The following is a 16552-nucleotide window of genomic DNA, read 5'->3' on the forward strand; positions in this document are numbered from 1 at the left end:
CAGAGAATTCAAGGCCCACGGCATTACCATAAGCTCTCTGCAGCCACGTGTACCAGCTCCGCGCTGGCTTCCCGCTGGGCTCAGAGCCTGGCGCGTCCCGGTCTGTCCTCCGCGCAGTCCTCCGAGGCGAAGCTTCCAGCAGGGGTCGCTGCGCCGCCGCCGCGCCCGTGCGTCCTGCCCGGCCAGTTCTCGCCGCGCCTGCGCCGACGGAAGGGGCGGGGCACGGGCAGGGCGGTGCCTGGAGGCCGGAGGTCGGCCCGGCTGCGGGGGGGGCGGGGGGAGCGGCTCTGACGTACAGGTAACTGCGTCCCTGCCGGGTGCGTGGCGCCCCCGGCCCGTGACCCCTCTCTGTTGCTTCACCGCGCGCACCGGTGAACAGGGGCTCGGCGCGCGCCGCCGCCCCGCCCGCGCCGCTGCCGCATCTCCGCGTGAGTCTCCCGCTTCGTGGCCCAGCCCGCCTCGCCTCGGGACGCCCCGGGGGCCCGGGGGCTGAAGGGGCCGTGGGAACCCGGCGGGCCGAGACTGTCCGCCCCCACGCTCGGCACCTACTGCTGTCTCCCGGCGCAGACCGGGAGCTCGCGGCCGCTCGTGTTCCGTTCCCCTTGACCTTGAGGAGCGGGAAGGTGCGCAGCCCGCGGGCGTGGGGAGGGAGCGAGGAGAGCCCGGCCTCGTCCCTGCAGCCAGCCCGGTCTCCTCTGGTCTCCCGGGGAAGGGAGGCTTTCTAATTGCAGTAAACCTGCAGCAGGTGGACCAGGTCCTCCTGATGGAGGAGCGAGCAGGCTCGGGAACTGCACCGACCCCGCAGCTCCAGGACCGCGTGGCCTCTGCAGCCTTCGGTTCGTCCACAGGTTTTATCTCTCTCCGGAAATCTCGCCCGAAACCGCCGCGGGGCTCACTGCCTAGAGCACCCCTGTGCGCAGTCACGGTGTCGCCAAGGAAATCTTTTAAAATACTCTCCTCCCGGGTCGCTTACCTCCTTGGGACCTTTTATGGTTCCCATGCCCTCTGGGTCAAGTCCAAGGAGATCTAAGATACGCGAGGCCTTTGGAGACTAGCTGCTTGCCCCTCCAGCCAGCCGCATCTTCTTTGTGCTCTTTCGGACTCCACTGTTCCAGTCCTGATCTCCCTTCATTCCACAGTCATTAAGCACTTACCACGTGCCGGGTGCTATCCTGGGCGCTTAGGATTCAGCAGAGGAAAGGGTACAGGTGAAGATCCCTGCCCTTTAGTGTTTATCCTAGCAGGGGAGACAGGCAAAAAATAAACATTAAAAAGCCACCAGTAAGTTAGATCATGATGGCAGGTGATCAGTGCTATGGGGGAAGAAACGAGAGCAGAGTCAGGGGACATCGGGAGGGGGAGATGCCTATTAAGTAGAGTCAGAATGAGTGGACCTCATTGAAGTGAAGATGCGTTGTCCGTGCAGACATCTGGGGCAAGAGTGTTCCAGGTGCAGCTGGCACAAAGGACTCTCCCCAGAAATGTGCCTGTTGTGTTTGAGGAGCATCAGGGAGGCCAGTGTGGCCGGAGCTGAGTGAGCAAGGGCCAGAGAGGCAGGACATGAGGTCAGAGAGGAAACGGAGGGGCCAGATCCCAGGAAGCCTTTAGGCCAGTGGTTCTCAACCTTCCGAATGCCGCGACCCTCTAATACAGTTCCTCATGTTGTGGTGACCCCCAACCATAAAATGATTTTCGTTGCTACTTCATAACTGTAATGTTGCTACTGTTATGAATCGTAATGTAAATATCTGATATGCAGGATGTATTTAGGCGACCCCTGTGAAAGGGTCGTTTGACCCCCAAAGGGGTCGCGACCCACAGGTTGAGAACCGCTGCTTTAGGCCATGGTAGGGATTTTGCTTTTCTCGGTGCTTTCGTAGGGTTTTGAGGAAAGTAGTGACATGGTGTAAATTACTTTTTAAAAGAATCACTGACCACTATGGAGAACAGGCTCTCACAGAGCCTTTGTGGGTAACCCTGGTGAGAGAGGAGGTGGCCTGAGTCTGTGGTAGCAGAGGAAATGGTGAGCTATGGAACTTGATGTCCTGACATCATGCATATGGGCCTGAGGGAAAGGGAAGAGTCGAGAATGACCGGAAGCTTTAGTTCTTAGCAACTGGAAGGGTGGAGTTACCACTGACTGAGGTGGGGAAGGCTGCAGATGAAGCAGATTTGGGACTGGGGATGTATCAGGAGTTTGTTTTTGGACCCGTTGTTTCCGGTGCCTGTTACACACTTACACACTGAACTGGAGATGTGGAATAGGCTATTGTGTCAGGGGTCCCCAAGGCCGCCTCCAGGTTCATTGATTCACTGGGAAGACTCAATAGAACTCAGCTGTGGGTCACAGCAAACGCATACAAAGCACAGCCAGCAATGGAGAGGATGCATGAGACAGACTGGAGGAAGCCAGGGTCAGTCTTCCAAGCCAGGAGTCCTCTCCCAGTGCAGTCACACTGGACGTGCGTAATTCTCCCAGCAACACATTGTGACAACATGGGAAATGTCTGTCAGGAAAGCTCATTAGAGAGTCAGGGCCCCAGGTTTTTATTAGGATTTAGGCACCCTCTATCGAGAATGAACCAAAATTCCAGACTCGCAGAAGGAAAGCAGGTATTCAGCATAAATCAAGTAGTTTGTACAGACAGATTAGGCCCAGTGAGCCACTCCTGTCCGTTCTGTGAATGGTGAGAACCCTCCTGAAATCCAAGTTCCCGGACACCAGCCAAGGGCCACCTTGCAGGCGGGCTTTCTAAGGATAGCAGTCTTGGGCCTACTATAGTAACTGTTCTGCACAGACCTACAAGTCTGGAATTTGGAAGAAAGGTCTGGAATAGTGATACAGATATAGGGAGTCATTGGCATTTACTAGTAGGTGGTATTTAAAGCCACGGAGATGCCTGGTGTCTTGATAAACATTTGCCAAAACTGATCGAGCTGGATGATGTGAATGTAGAAGAGAAAAAAATCAAAAGCTGAGCCCTAGCGCCCTCCAACATTAAGATGTCAGGGAGAAGAGAAGGAAGCAGCAAAGAAGTGTCGAAAAGCAGCAGCCGGTGAGGTAGGAGGTCAGCCGAGAATGAGGTGTCCTGAAACCAAGTGGAAAAGAAAAGAGTGATTAGTTGTTTCAAATGCTACTGAGAATGTAGGATAAGACGGGGCAAAAGCTGACCTTTTGGATTTAGAAATGAGAGGCACTGAAGAGAGTATAGACAACCCTTTTGAGGAGTTTTGTTGTAAAGAGGAGCAAGAAGGGCAGCTGGGGGGTAGTGGGGTTAAGAGGTTCGTTGGTTTGTTTTGAATGAGAAATAACAGCATGCTGATGAGAATGGTTCACTAGAAAGTGAAAAATTACTGTTGTAACTTTCTGTTTCCTCAAAGCTCCATTTCCGGCCACTTTTGCCATCAGAACTCTCCTCAGGCATCCCTGCTCTGGCTCCAACCTGTGCAAGAACAGCCTCCTCGACCTCAGCTTTCACTTAATGTTCTCTGACACCCACATTCCACTTCAGTGGCAGCTTCTTGACAGGACTGTGTTTTATGTAGCCCTCGCTGGCCACTTGGCATATGAGTGGATGTAGTAATAGGTAGGATGCTCATTTCATTTCTCGAAAGTGAATCTTCAAGTAGTCACTGGTTTTTGTGTGTGCTGAGCAGATTGGGGATGGAGTGAGGAATGGGGTACAGTTCCTGCCCTGTCACTGCCCTTAGGAGATAAGAATAGTACAAAAGACATACAGCATTGGTGCAGCGTGAGTTTGGAAAAGGGCACGGTGAGTGGGGGCAGGGGAGGGTGGAGGAGAGGCCTGGATTTTGTGTGGAGCCTGGAAGAGAAGAGGCCATGGTAAAAGGATAGAAACTTTTTTTCAGTAGTAGAATCCTTATTTTCAATGAAATACAACGAACCCCAGTATTCACCAGCACTGCTTGCTGTTCTGGTTGAAGAGGGGCTGGGCCTGCTTCGTTAGCCCTCTCCTCTGGCACTCCCACGTCTCTGACTAGTTTCAAAACTCTGAGGTAGAATCCGGGTTTCTTTCTTAACAACAACAACAACAAATGTTTTTATTGATATTTTTAGAGAGAGAGGAGGAAGGGAGAGGGATAGAGAGATAGAAACCACATCGATCGGCTGCCTCCTGCATGCCCTGCACCAGGGATCAAGCCCGCAACCTGGGCAGGTGCCCCGACAGGGTCAACGTTCAACTGCTGCAAATCTGAGTTTCAAAGCTCTGGGCAGAATCAGAGGTAATGCTTGGCTTGCCATTTTGGTTATGTTTATTGTAATTACATGAGTATGATTTTAAAGTTATTTTGTGCTAGTAAAAGTTTCCAAGTGTAGGTAACTATTAACTGTGTGATGTGTGCAGAGAGCACCATCATATCTGGCATTCCTCACAGACAACAGTGTGGTATAACGGCAGGACTCTGGGATGGGGTATGTGTGAGTCCAGGGACTGACACAGAGAGGGCTTCCCTCCCCAGGTATGTCTCCTCTTAGGATTTCATCTACACGAGGACGACACTTCCACTCCACTATTCCTGAAACTTTTCATTCTCTCTAGTATTACAGTCGGTGAAGGTTAGCTTTTGTCCAAAGAAAATGAGAAATGTCATGGTGTAGCACAGTGGTTCCCAACGTGGGGCACATGCCCCACAGGGGGGCAATTTGGTTTTTAAGGGGGGTAATTCAAGAATGAGTTATTAACTGAATTTTTTGCATTTCTTATAATTCTAGGGGCCTTATATACAGTATATAAATATATATTGTGATATACTTATGCATTTCAGTTCTCATATGTTTTGAAACTTTATTTGCTATTTTTTCATATCACTTCATATTATTATTTTTTAAAACAATTTCTTAGTGACTTCTTCCTCAGTATTTCAACTGGCCTTTTGTTCTTTTATTTTTCTCTTTTATGGATGCCATGTTCTTTGGAAGCTTGTTAGACCAAGTTAATGGCCGTTTAGACTTCCTCCACGTGAATAGGAGTTCACTTTTTGAATAACAAGAATTATATGGCACGGGGTCGGGGGGAAGTATCAGAATTTTAGAGATGCTTAGGTGGGGCATGGCCAAAAAAAGGTTGGGAACCACTGGTGTAGCAGAAAGAGCACTGGATTTGGAGTCAGAAGATTGGTGGGCGATTCAGCATGGTAGCGAAGAGCCTGAATTAGGAGCCAGGGAGGCTGGCTTTGAGTCCACTTAGTGTCTGTGTGACCATGTAACTCAGATGGGCTTGTTGGAAGGAATAAATGAGTTCATTATGTAGAGCAATGCCTGACCCATAGTAATTAGTGAGTGTTAAGACTTGTCATTGAAATCCTGGCTATATCACTTACTAGCGGTATGACTTAGCAACGTGTTAAATTGGTCCAGTTTTCATTTGTATTCTTTTGTAAAATGAGGAGCTTGCACAGAGTTATCCCTGAGAGGCTGCCTTTGCTGTCTCTGCAGACAGGAACAGCTCTGGGAGTGTTGTTAATTGGGATGGAACATGAAGCCAGGCCTGAGCTCCAAGGCATACATATGGCCTTTGGCATTATACCTGATAGCAAAAAAATAATTTGCTGAAGTCACTTAGACCAGTGTTTTCAAACTTTTTGTTTATTGTAATCCACAGTAAATGCATTTTACATGATGACCCTGTGTGTGTGTGTGTGTGTGTGTGTGTACATACATATATGCATATGTGAGTAAATGTAACAAAAGTTTCATGAAGCACTATTAGCAGCATTTACTCTTGCTATATGTGATGCACTGTAATATTCTCTATACCCTTCAGTTGTAGCTCTTAAAAAGTAGACATTTTCATAATGGTTCATGACCCACGGTTTAAAAAACACTCACTTAAAGATGGGCAAATCATTATTATTATTTTTTAAAATATATTTTTTAATTGATTTTTTACAGAGAGGAAGGGAGAGGGATAGAGAGTTGGAAACATCGATGAGAGAGAAACATCGATCAGCTGCCTCCTGCACACCCCCTACTGGGAATGTGCCCACAACCAAGGTACATGCCCTTGACCGGAATCGAACGTGGGACCCTTCAGTCCGCAGGCCGATGCTCTATCCACTGAGCCAAACCAGTCAGGGCCAAATCATTATTATTAATGTCAGTCTTCATCTTTTCCATTACATGAGCATCTTATAAACCAGTCTAGTCTAGGCCCAACAGCAGGGGGTGATTTCAACCAAGACTGTCTTAGCCCATAACTTAGACATCACCTGGATAAATTCTAATGAGTGTAGAACTTAAGCCCAACACAGAATTCCTGAGGCTGATGATGGAGAGCTCTGGCCACTTATGGTTAACCTTCCTGTGTGTTTTGGCTGAGTGGTTAGGTATGAGAGGACCTGCTAGTAAGGGAATTATTTTTCTTAAAATTTTACACTGTGAAGAATATATACCAAAAATGTGAACAGTAGTATCATAGAGGAGATGATTGTTAATTTGACTTTTTTAAAAAAATTTTCAAAATTTCTTTTTTTTTTCAAATTTTATTTATTTATTTATTTTTAGAATGAGAGGAAGGGAGAAAGAAAGGAGGAGAGAGGGAGAGAGAAACATCAACCTGTTATTCCATTCATTTATGCATTCATTGTTTGCCTCTTGTATGGGCCCTGAAAGGGGATTGAACCCGAAACCTTGGCGTATCGGTATAATGCTCCAATCAACTGAGCTACCCAGCCAGGGTTCAGATTTTCTGCCATGAAAATATATTTCATATATAATCATTGAAATCTCTTTTAAAAATTACATTACTACTAAAAATTCCTTCTTGGCAAAATAAAGGGTAAAAAATACTTTACTTGGTAAAATAAAAAGTAGTTCAGCATTAGGTAACTTTAAAAAAAATTAATTGTAGTGGGCCATAAACTATTTTCTTTATCACTGCTGATATAAAATTTAAAGTTCTTTCTATGAATGATTATTATCTGTTCCGTATTAGATTAGATAGACCATGTGTATAAATATCAGTATTTCTCTTTAAGGTGCTTCAAGTTTACACCTTAGTCATTGTCTAGTTTCTAGTCAGTATTTTAGATGCTAGGGATTTCGTAGCATTTAAAAATCATTTCAAATTATAGTTGTGTTGAAAAACAGCCCTCAAATTGAGCCTGCTTTATTTCTCATTTACAGCTCACATTGGGGTCCCAAGAGCACTAAAATATAGAGTTGAGCTTCTGTAGTCTGCCTCATTCATACCAACAAAAATAAGGCCCAAAATGTTAACAAATATAATTTAGAAGTAGCTAGCTATGAGCTGTTGAGTGAGCTTACAGGTAATTGCTGTTGTCAGCTTTGTGATGAATGGAGAGTAAGAAGGAGAAGTCGTGCGAATCATTACCAAATCAGTCTGAAAGGATATAGCCTTGGCGCAAAGTCACTTGCAGACTTGAAGTACGCGGGTACTGACCACATGGCAACCCTTCTCGCATTACTATTCATGGTGTTAAAACCATCTTGATGGACATGGGAACAGTCTGCCACCATCATAATAATATAGTTTCTACGGCCTTTGAGGTACTGTAGGAATTGGTTGCTCTCTGGCATGTCAGCACCTCCGTGCCTCAGGAAACAATTACCTGGCTTGTGGTCTCCAAGCCTCTTTTTTCTTTGCTAGCTAATGCCTCTGCAAACAGTGGGAAGATGTCAAAGGTAAAAGGTGGTAAAATGCACACCTGTCCAGTTGGTTCATTCCTAGCTCTGCTTTGCTGGGGTTGGAGGCTGAAATAAAGTTTAGAGATTCACTCTGGGTTTTAGGAAGTCATGATCTGTGTCCTTCCTTGGCAAAGTCAATAGTGTAAGGATGTACTGTATGTCAGTAAATAGTCTTTCTCTCCATGAGATTTTTCTTTAAAAAAAAAATTGAGAACTATTGTTAATATTTTTCAGTAGCAATCAGTACCAAGCTAATTCAGGGGTTGGAAAGAGTAGAACCAGTGTTTTCACAGATATTAGTATCTAGTATGACCCTTATGGGCACCCTATAAGGCAGTGATAGCGAACCTTCTGAGCTCGGCGTGTCAGCATTTTGAAAAACCCTAACTTAACTCTGGTGCCGTGTCACATATAGAAATTTTTTTATATTTGCAACCATAGTAAAACCAAGACTTATATTTTTGATATTTATTTTATATATTTAAATGCCATTTAACAAAGAAAAATCAACCAAAAAAATGAGTTGCGTGTCACCTCTGACACACGTGTCATAGGTTCGCCATCACTGCTATAAGGTAAGCACATTAATTGCAGCTTGAAGACTCACCATGGTACACTGCATGGCCCTTCGTACATGCAAACCGATACGGCCTTTTGTAGGGAGCTTCAGTACAGTAGAGGTATAAAGCGTTCGTGGTGTGTGTGTGGTTTGTGTTGTAAGAATGCCAGGACACTGCACTTGTGAAGTAAAACTGAGTCATTGTCTGTTGCAGGTTATATGCACCATGGCTATGACTAGTGTCAGATTGCCCCCCAGTATTTTAAGGAAGCCAGATGCCTGGATTGGACTCTGGGGAGCGCTACGAGGGACACCTTCACACAAACTCTGTGCTTCCTGGAATCGGTACTTCTATTTTTCTAGTACCAAATTAAATGCACCAAGTTATAAAACACTTTTCCATAACATTTTCTCACTGAGACTCCCAGGACTTTTAATAGCTCCAGAATATATTTTCCCGTTTTCTATAAGACTCAAAAGTAATATAAGCTCTAAAAAATCCACTAAAAAGACTCTGCAGAAAGTTGAAGCTGAAGAGGACTCCGATGAAGAGAGTGATCATGAAGTGAGTGAGCAAGAAGAGGAGCTGGAGGATGACCCCAGTGTGGTCAAAGACTATAAAGACCTGGAGAAAGTAGTGCAGTCTTTTCGGTATGATGTTATCCTGAAGACAGGCCTAGATATTGGCAGAAAGTAAGTACGATGTGCATTTGATTACAAAATCTCTTGTCTTCTTGTTGGTTATTTTAACGTAGCATTATCAGCATTGTGGTGAAGAGTAACCATAAATATGAAAAGACCTTAGAGGAAACCTCTTTCATTTCTATAGACAAAAATATTGATTCCCAAAGAAGTCAAGTGACTGCAAATCCCACTTGCCATATTTCCCTGTTTCTAAATCTCCCAGAAGATTGTAAGATGAACCATTAATTTAATAACATCTTTGAGGAGAAAAGGAATCACTGTGTTAGATGTATATTGCAAAAAAAAGATGTATATTGTAAGCATAAATGCATGTGGGTTTTACAAATACTGCAGCGTGAAAAAATGCCTCTTAGAATCAGCGAAAGCAGTATAACATGATGGTTAAGAATGCAGGCTCTGGCCCGGCTGGCGTGGCTCAGTGGTTGAGTCTTGACCTATGAGCCAGGAGGTCACGGTTCGATTCCTGGTCAGGGCACATGCCTGGATTTCAGGCTCGATCCCCAGTGTAGGGCGTGTAGGAGGCAGCCGATCAATGATTCTCTCTTATCATTGATGTTTCTATCTCTCTCTCCCTCTCCCTTCCTCTCTGAAATTAATAAAAATATATTTAAGAAAAAAAAAATGCAGGCTTTGGCCCTGGCCAGTTTTCTCAGTGGTTAGAGCATTGGCCTGTGGACTGACTGAAGCATCTCAGGTTTGATTCCCAGTCAAAGGCACATACCTCGGTTGCAGGTTCCCCAGCCCCATTAGGGGCGAGTACGGGAGGCATTCAATTGATGTGTGTCACATTGTGTTTCTCTCCTTCCCCTCCTTCCCTTTCACTCTCTAAAAATCAGTGGAAAAAATATCCTCGGGTGAGGATTAAAAAAGAAAGAAAAGAATGCAGGCTCTGCAGCCAGACCACTAATGTCTGAATCCTGATTCTGTGTATGACCTTGGGCATAAATTCTCTGTGCTTCAGTTTCCTTATCTGTAAAATGAAGATAATAGAACCTGCTCTAGAAGATAGTGGTAGGGTTAAATGAGTATTTCTCTATGTATCTAAAGCACTTATAGCAGTGCCTGGCACATAGTAGGCACTCAATATGTTACCCGTGATGACGAAAATACTGTGTGTGTTCATATATAGTGCACAGAGATAGTAAGTATAACTTTCAAGATTTCTTTAATCTCATTCTCTCTTAGACTATAATTATATAAGAATAGTGACCCTCATTATTCATTCATTCCTGTAGTAATCATTGTGTGCACATTGCACTCAAGGTAAGAATTGCGGTATGAATGATAAATTCAGAAAGATTTCCTTATGTAATTTGTACTTTTATGACCTAACTTAATGGCATAGTTTAGTTTTTTTCAATCTATGGAGCATAAGGACTCATAAAGGTGACTCAGCCCATAGGCAACCTGATTAGGATTTGTTGAATGTTCTCCAAAATCTGACAAACTCATAAGGGGTCCTCTCCTCTCCCAGGGTAGTAGCTGCTGCTGCTGTAATTAAGCAGAACCCCAGATGTCAGTCACTTGGAATCAGAGCTTCAGGAAGAAAGGGCATTGATTTTTGTCTGCATCCTTCCCTGGTCTAGTTGCCCCAGTGATTAAATTCAGACAGATCAGCAGCTGCTGGATTGGAGTTTCCCCAATCTCAGTGCAGACCAGTGAGGGTTTCTTAATGGCCTCAGCATACGTGTGGTGCCTGGTTTTTCAGTCAGGGCACAGAGCAGGTATGTGAGGGGGAGCGAGTGCTCATTACTTTGTTGAGAATCACAGGCGCTGCCACCTTGAAGGGAGTTGCTGCACAGGGAGTCAGGTGGAGAACCTGGGCCCCCTTCCGAGAGGGCTGGAGCAGGTGCCGAGCCCTCTTGGAAAGCCCCATCAAGGTACTGGTTACCTGCCTGATGGTACTAGCAACTCTTTGCAGCAGGTCAGCGTCTACTTAGAAGTACCCTTTGGTCTCCCTGTTTTAGATACATAGGGAGCAGTTGCCTTTCACGTTCCCAGCACCCAGGCTGAAGATTTTGTGGGGAGGTACGCGTCACTGTCAGAATAAGCATTAATGGCAGGTGTGTTTCTCAGACTTGTGTAATGGTTCTGAATATATTTCTATTTTAAAGCACTTTGACTTTTTTTTTTAAGCAAAGTGGAAGATGCATTCTACAAAGGTGAACTCAGGCTGAACGGGGAAAAATTGTGGAAGAAAAGCAGAACGGTGAGATAATAAGACAGCCAGATGTTTTTGTCTGTTGCTTTGCAAGTACTAAGTTAATGCCCCTACCTTCCCCTCGGGCTCCTTACTTGGGGCATCCTTGTGTCTGTCTTACCATTTCTCAGGTCTCCCCAGTCCTGGTCACGCTAGTGAAAATGAATCACCAGCTGGCTTCAGTCACACAGATCACTTGCTCTTTTGCAGCCATAATGACTTTGAGGTGAAGCTTCCCCTTCCCCCCCCCCTTTTTTTTTTAAAATATATTTTATTGATTTTTTACAGAGAGGAAGGGAGAGAGATAGAGAGTCAGAAACATCGATGAGAGAGAAACATCGATCAGCCGCCTCCCGCACATCTCCCACTGGGGATGTGCCGGCAACCCAGGTACATGCCCTTGACCGGAATCGAACCTGGGACCCCTCAGTCCGCAGGCTGACGCTCTATCCACTGAGCCAAACCGGCTTCGGCTCCCCCCCCTTTTTTTTTTTAAATTTCAAGATGACAATCAGATTTTTGCCAGATGACTAGCAAAAATCTACAATTTAAACTTCTCAGTCATAATAACCTGGCTAAAAAGAAATATTTGATCTATGGAGAGGTTTTTTTGGCCCGCTGTTACCTGAGCAGATGTGTAATTCTGTGCGGGCGGAGGACACCCCTCCCCCCAGCACCTGCTGGGTACCCTGCTCTGTGCAGGCAGGAGGGGTCATGTTCTCTTGACAGCTCCACATCAACACTACTGTAAGCAAAAGAAGTCACTTAGAACATTTATTTCCAGTATCCAGTGTTACAGTAAATCATATTTGTTAATTCTGTTAAATATATGTATTTTTGTAAAAGTAAATTACATAAATATATGCATCTAGAATTAAATTATTAATATTACTAGTATTCTTTGGGTGGGACATTATGGGTTATATTTTCTTCATGCTTCTTATTTCCTGGATTTCTTACAAATATGTGTCCCTTTCATAATTGGAAAATAAAATAATGAAGGTAAAAGTTAACAAAACAAAAATATGAATGACAAAGACCCTTAAAAAGTTAGGAAGACAGACCTCTGAGGCATTGGCAGACATAATCTACCTCCTAGTATCCAGGGAACCAGTGTTCCGGGCAAGTTAGACACACTTTTGGACGTTGTTTTTATTTTAGCTTCTCTCATATTTCAAAACATCCCAGAGGTTGGAGGCCCTAAGCTGTCTCCTGTTGCCCTGGGACCTGGGAGGGTGTGAGCCGATGGCCATGGACCTGGGTGAGTGCTGCGGCTTTCTTCAGAGTCCTTTCAGGATCAGCATGGACAGGATAAGGGGACTCCTCAGCACTGGGTCAGCCGCCAAGTCACAAGGCCCACTCTCCCTCTGATGGCACCTGACTAGCTGACTGGGTGTCAGTCATTGCTCTGTGAGCCACAGGAAATCAGGCACTACGGCCACGCTTCTGGAAACGGGGGCCTTCTCCACCCTTATTGCTTTTTCGGGGTTGTAGTCCAGCCCCTCTCACCAGCTGCAATGTTCCAAAGGCAAGACCCCTTGGTGCACGGTGCGCCTGTGCTGGGGTCTCATTTACAAACGCCACAGGCCTATTCTCCCTCTGCTACCAGATATTGTTAACTACAGCCTAATTGCTGCTGCTTTATTCTGCCTTGGGTGTTCTGTTATCTCGGCTGCCTTCCAGATTTCTCCTGAGGGTCAGCAAAGGAAGGGGCTAGTATTAACATTCTGCTGCCTGTTACTAGGAGACCTGGTAGCCATAGTAACTGCAGCTAAGGGGAGATTTGAAATGTAGATATTTGGAACTGTCCCTAATCCCAGTTTGCTTTGTGTCTGCTGTGCCGTCTCCCACGTTAGGAAGGACAGGGCCTTGCAAGGAATAAAGAACACCTCCGGTGCATGGCCCGCTCCGTGGGGCCCGTGCCTGGCTGCTGGCCTGAAGGGTCAGGCGCTTGCCTGATGCTGCAGCTGTAACCCTGGCTGCCTGCAGCTGGGCAGAGCTGTTCTGTGAGCTGCAAACCAGTTGGGACCCAGAGTGCTGTAGGTGCTGGGTAACTGGTGATTCAGACAGGAGAGTGCGGTGAATCCAGGTGTGGGGATTGCAGCCTTCCTGAATTCTCTTTCTGGGATGGGGGGGGGGGGGGGAGAGAACGGTTCCTTCCCGCTTTTCAGGTACATGTGAGCCTGCCCTTCCCTTACAGTATGTCTATGAGAAGGTACACAAGAAGGCATGCCCTTCCCCTATGTCCTTTTAAATTTCATGTCATGTGCATACATTACTTAATTAAAATGAGTTTTAATGAAACACATCCCCAAGCCTTGTATTTTTGGACATTAATTTTAAGTGTCCACACAGTTGGAGCTGTGTGGTTATAATTATTTAACTGAACCCAGCAGAACTACAGGAGGATCCCCCCACCCCAGGTGGTTCCTAGGTCAGTCCATCCTTCAAACCTAGGGGAGAAGCAGTCTTCATGCCTGGCTGTGGTGTGAGCCTTTCTGGTTCTCAGCCCAAAGGGGAGAGAGTTAATGGTCTAAAACAGGCCCCTGTGTGGGTTTTTCACCCGCCTGCTCTGGGCTGTCTGGATTGACCAGTGTGGCATGGTGAGCAGGTGTGCAGTCCCATGTTGTAGACTGAGTATTGTGCCTACAAAAACCTTGTGTGGGTGGGAGAACAGATGTTCCGAAAGCATGAAATTATGACTGCCTCAGAGAGCAGTCATTGGAAAATAAAGTAAAAGTCGGCATCTGGCACCATGCCTCTTAACCAGAAGCCTTCTAGTGGGATTTTAAGTGATCATGTGTGTCCACTTCAAGTCCATGGCCCACACATGGGTCCCCCTTCCCCTTGGAAGAAGGTGAGCAGTAGCAGTCTGAGATGGCCCTGGTCATCCCTGCTTGTGTTCTAGTGGAAGAAGCACATGGCATGTGGGGCAGTTTAGCCCCTTCCTTGGTTGCTGGGCAGATCCCCTGGGATCCGGCATTGCTACGACCAGGGGTCCATCCTGGGCTCTCAGCACCCTGGCAACAATGACTGAATGCCCTAGGCATGCCCTGTACTAGCTCAACCCAAAGCTCCATCTGGGCAGGCATGGGTTTGACCTCAGCCCTTTGAACCTACTGAATCAGCATCCAGCTTGACCCTCTTTTCTGTGGCATTCATCTTTGTGAGTCCTGTCTTTCTCTCTCTTTTTTTAAGTATAGTTGGTATATAATATTATATTAATTATATTAGTTTTAGGTGTACAATGTAGTGATTTGACATCTTTATACCTTAAAGTGTGATCACTTTATTAATTTTAGTAATCACCTATCACCATGCCAGTTTATCACAATATTATTAACCGTATTCCCCTTCACCTTTTTCACCCGTCCACTTCCCCTGCACTTCCCCCCTCCCTCCGCCCCCCACCTTCTGGTAACTATCCCTTTGGTCTGTTTCTTGTTTCTCTTGATGATGTGGCATCACTGGGGCCAGTCAGTGCGAGAAAAGCAGATACAGTGGGGCCTTGACTTACGAGTTTAATTCGTTCCGAGACCGAGCTCGTTAACTCAAATTACTCTATCAACTCAATGCAAAAAATCGGCGGAGAGACAGCTGGTATCTCAAAAAACTCGTTAGTGGGGACACTCGTAAGTCAAGGCCCCACTGTACAGCTTTTTCCATTTCTCCAAGAGGTACAGCTGAGCACTGTTCCATAGTGACTTCCAGCAAACTGCCTAGAGCAGTGGTTCTCAACCTTGGCTGCACATTAGAATCACCTGGGAATCTTTTTAAAATCCTGATTTCTGGGCCTCATCCTCCGGAAATTCTGTTTCTTTGTTATGGGGTGGGGCCACAACATTAGTAACAAAGAAACAGAATTTCCGGAGATGAGGTCCAGAAGTCAGGATTTTAAAAAGATCCCCAGGTGATTCTAATGTGCAGCCAAGGTTGAGAACCACTGGTCTAGAGTATGATCATGTAGCGCATCTGGATTAAAATCAGTGAAAAGTGTTACACTGGAAATAGTCTTCTCAGTGCATGTAGTAATTACTATGCACACAATCTCAGACTGTGGCCCTGACTGGTTTGGCTCAGTGGATAGAGCGTCGGCCTGCGGACTTAAGGGTCCCAGGTTCGATTCCGGTCAAGGGCATGTACCTTGGTTGCGGGCACATCCCCAGTAGGGGGTGTGCAGGAGGCAGCTGATCGATGTTTCTCTCTCATCGATGTTTCTAACTCTCTATCCCTCTCCCTTCCTCTCTGTAAAAAATCAATAAAATATATTTTTAAAAAAATCTCTAAGACTGTGCCCCGCTTTTTGTCTTTTGCCATTGTTATCAAAATAAGTGCCTCCATGCAGATGTGTCTTTAAATCATCCAATAGAGGTGTTTGAGTCACACCACACAGGAACTGCCACAAGCTGCCAGTTGTCTAGGTCTGAAGGCAGGACACTGACTGGTATTGAGGTGGCCGTGTTGGAGGCAGGCAGCTGAGTGTTTCCCTAGGAACCAAGTGACTGTTACAGAGGAGTCAGGACCTTTTCTCACCTGCCCCTGGGTGATGATCACCTGGTGAAAACTGAAAGCAGAGATGTTTGCATTGGCCTGCATTTCCCAAGATGTAATAAAGGTTCTGTTGTCTCTTAAATTTCAGGTGAAAGTGGGAGATACGTTGGATGTTCTAATTGGAGAAGATAAGGAAACAGAAACAGAGGTAGTGATGCGGATTCTCCTGAAAAAAGTGTTTGAAGAGAAGACTGAAAGTGAAAAATACAGAGTGGTCTTACGACGGTGGAAAAAGTTAAAATTGCCTAAAAAGAGTGTGACGAAATAAATGGATTGCTTTTTAACAATAAAGTGTTTTCTACTGGTGGGGGAAGGAGCTAGCTCAAAAAGCAGGCATTTTTATTAAAATAAAGTTCTCACCATTTGTGGAATCTGCTGAACCATGTTGGAGCAATCAGGATCCATATCTTGGAGTCTACCCCAGCCTGGATTTCTGTCCTGGGCTTGATTTGTGCTTAATTTGACTCGGGAGCATGAGTGAAATGCATGCAGGAGGAGCTAAGCCCAGAGAGGTTTTAATGACTAGCCTGCCGTTTCCCATGTTCACTGCCTGGGAGGCAGGGTAACATAAACTGGCTTTGTTAGTGTTTTTATTTCAATTTTAACCCTGATGGCCAGCTTCCCTGAGTCCAGGCTTCTGAAGGCAAAGCCAGGCCCAGTGAAGGTCACCCTTCATAGCCTTAGGGGAGCATTGGGAGACCTCATTCTCCTCGGGCCTTTTTGAATTACCAACATGTTGGCTTTAGTTCCCCCTTCAGTTTATCTTCAGAAGTCTGGATGAGTAAAATTCCAATAAATTCCAAATAGGCTAGTTAGGGCCCATTTAAAATTAATTGTTTAGGGCAGGGGTTAATAAACTAAGGCAGCC

The 16552-nt window shown here is 45.7% G+C and overlaps 1 protein-coding gene across 7 annotated transcripts; it reads left to right on the forward strand.

Moving 5' to 3' along the window:
• The first annotated feature begins 200 nt into the window (after positions 1 to 200).
• On the forward strand, positions 201 to 15975 carry CUNH6orf203 (chromosome unknown C6orf203 homolog). 7 transcript variants are annotated; one of them, XM_023761766.1, is made up of 5 exons: positions 261 to 428; positions 3382 to 4245; positions 8443 to 8921; positions 11070 to 11142; positions 15773 to 15975. In XM_023761766.1, exons 3-5 carry the CDS (start codon positions 8455 to 8457, stop codon positions 15950 to 15952), a joined length of 720 nt encoding a protein of 239 aa, XP_023617534.1. In that variant the 5' UTR covers positions 261 to 428; positions 3382 to 4245; positions 8443 to 8454; the 3' UTR covers positions 15953 to 15975. The 7 variants fall into 7 exon arrangements, with proteins under 7 accessions (XP_014319160.1, XP_023617534.1, XP_006098076.2 ...); XM_023761767.1 differs by lacking the exon at positions 261 to 428 and adding an exon at positions 473 to 623; XM_014463674.2 differs by lacking the exon at positions 3382 to 4245 and having other exon boundaries at positions 201 to 298.
• The last annotated feature ends 577 nt before the right edge of the window (positions 15976 to 16552 follow it).

Source organism: Myotis lucifugus, unplaced genomic scaffold (genome assembly GCF_000147115.1).
Source record: "Myotis lucifugus unplaced genomic scaffold, Myoluc2.0 scaffold_216, whole genome shotgun sequence".
In the NCBI taxonomy this organism is placed as follows: Eukaryota; Metazoa; Chordata; class Mammalia; order Chiroptera; family Vespertilionidae; genus Myotis; species Myotis lucifugus.

Bases quoted from the DNA above. Each gene is read 5' to 3' on its own strand.
- CUNH6orf203 (XM_014463674.2), top strand. From the start codon at position 8,455: ATGGCTATGACTAGTGTCAGATTGCCCCCCAGTATTTTAAGGAAGCCA. The intron at 8,922-11,069 runs GTAAGTACGATG...TTTTTTTTTAAG, and splicing joins GGCCTAGATATTGGCAGAAA to CAAAGTGGAAGATGCATTCT. The intron at 11,143-15,772 runs GTGAGATAATAA...CTTAAATTTCAG, and splicing joins TGTGGAAGAAAAGCAGAACG to GTGAAAGTGGGAGATACGTT.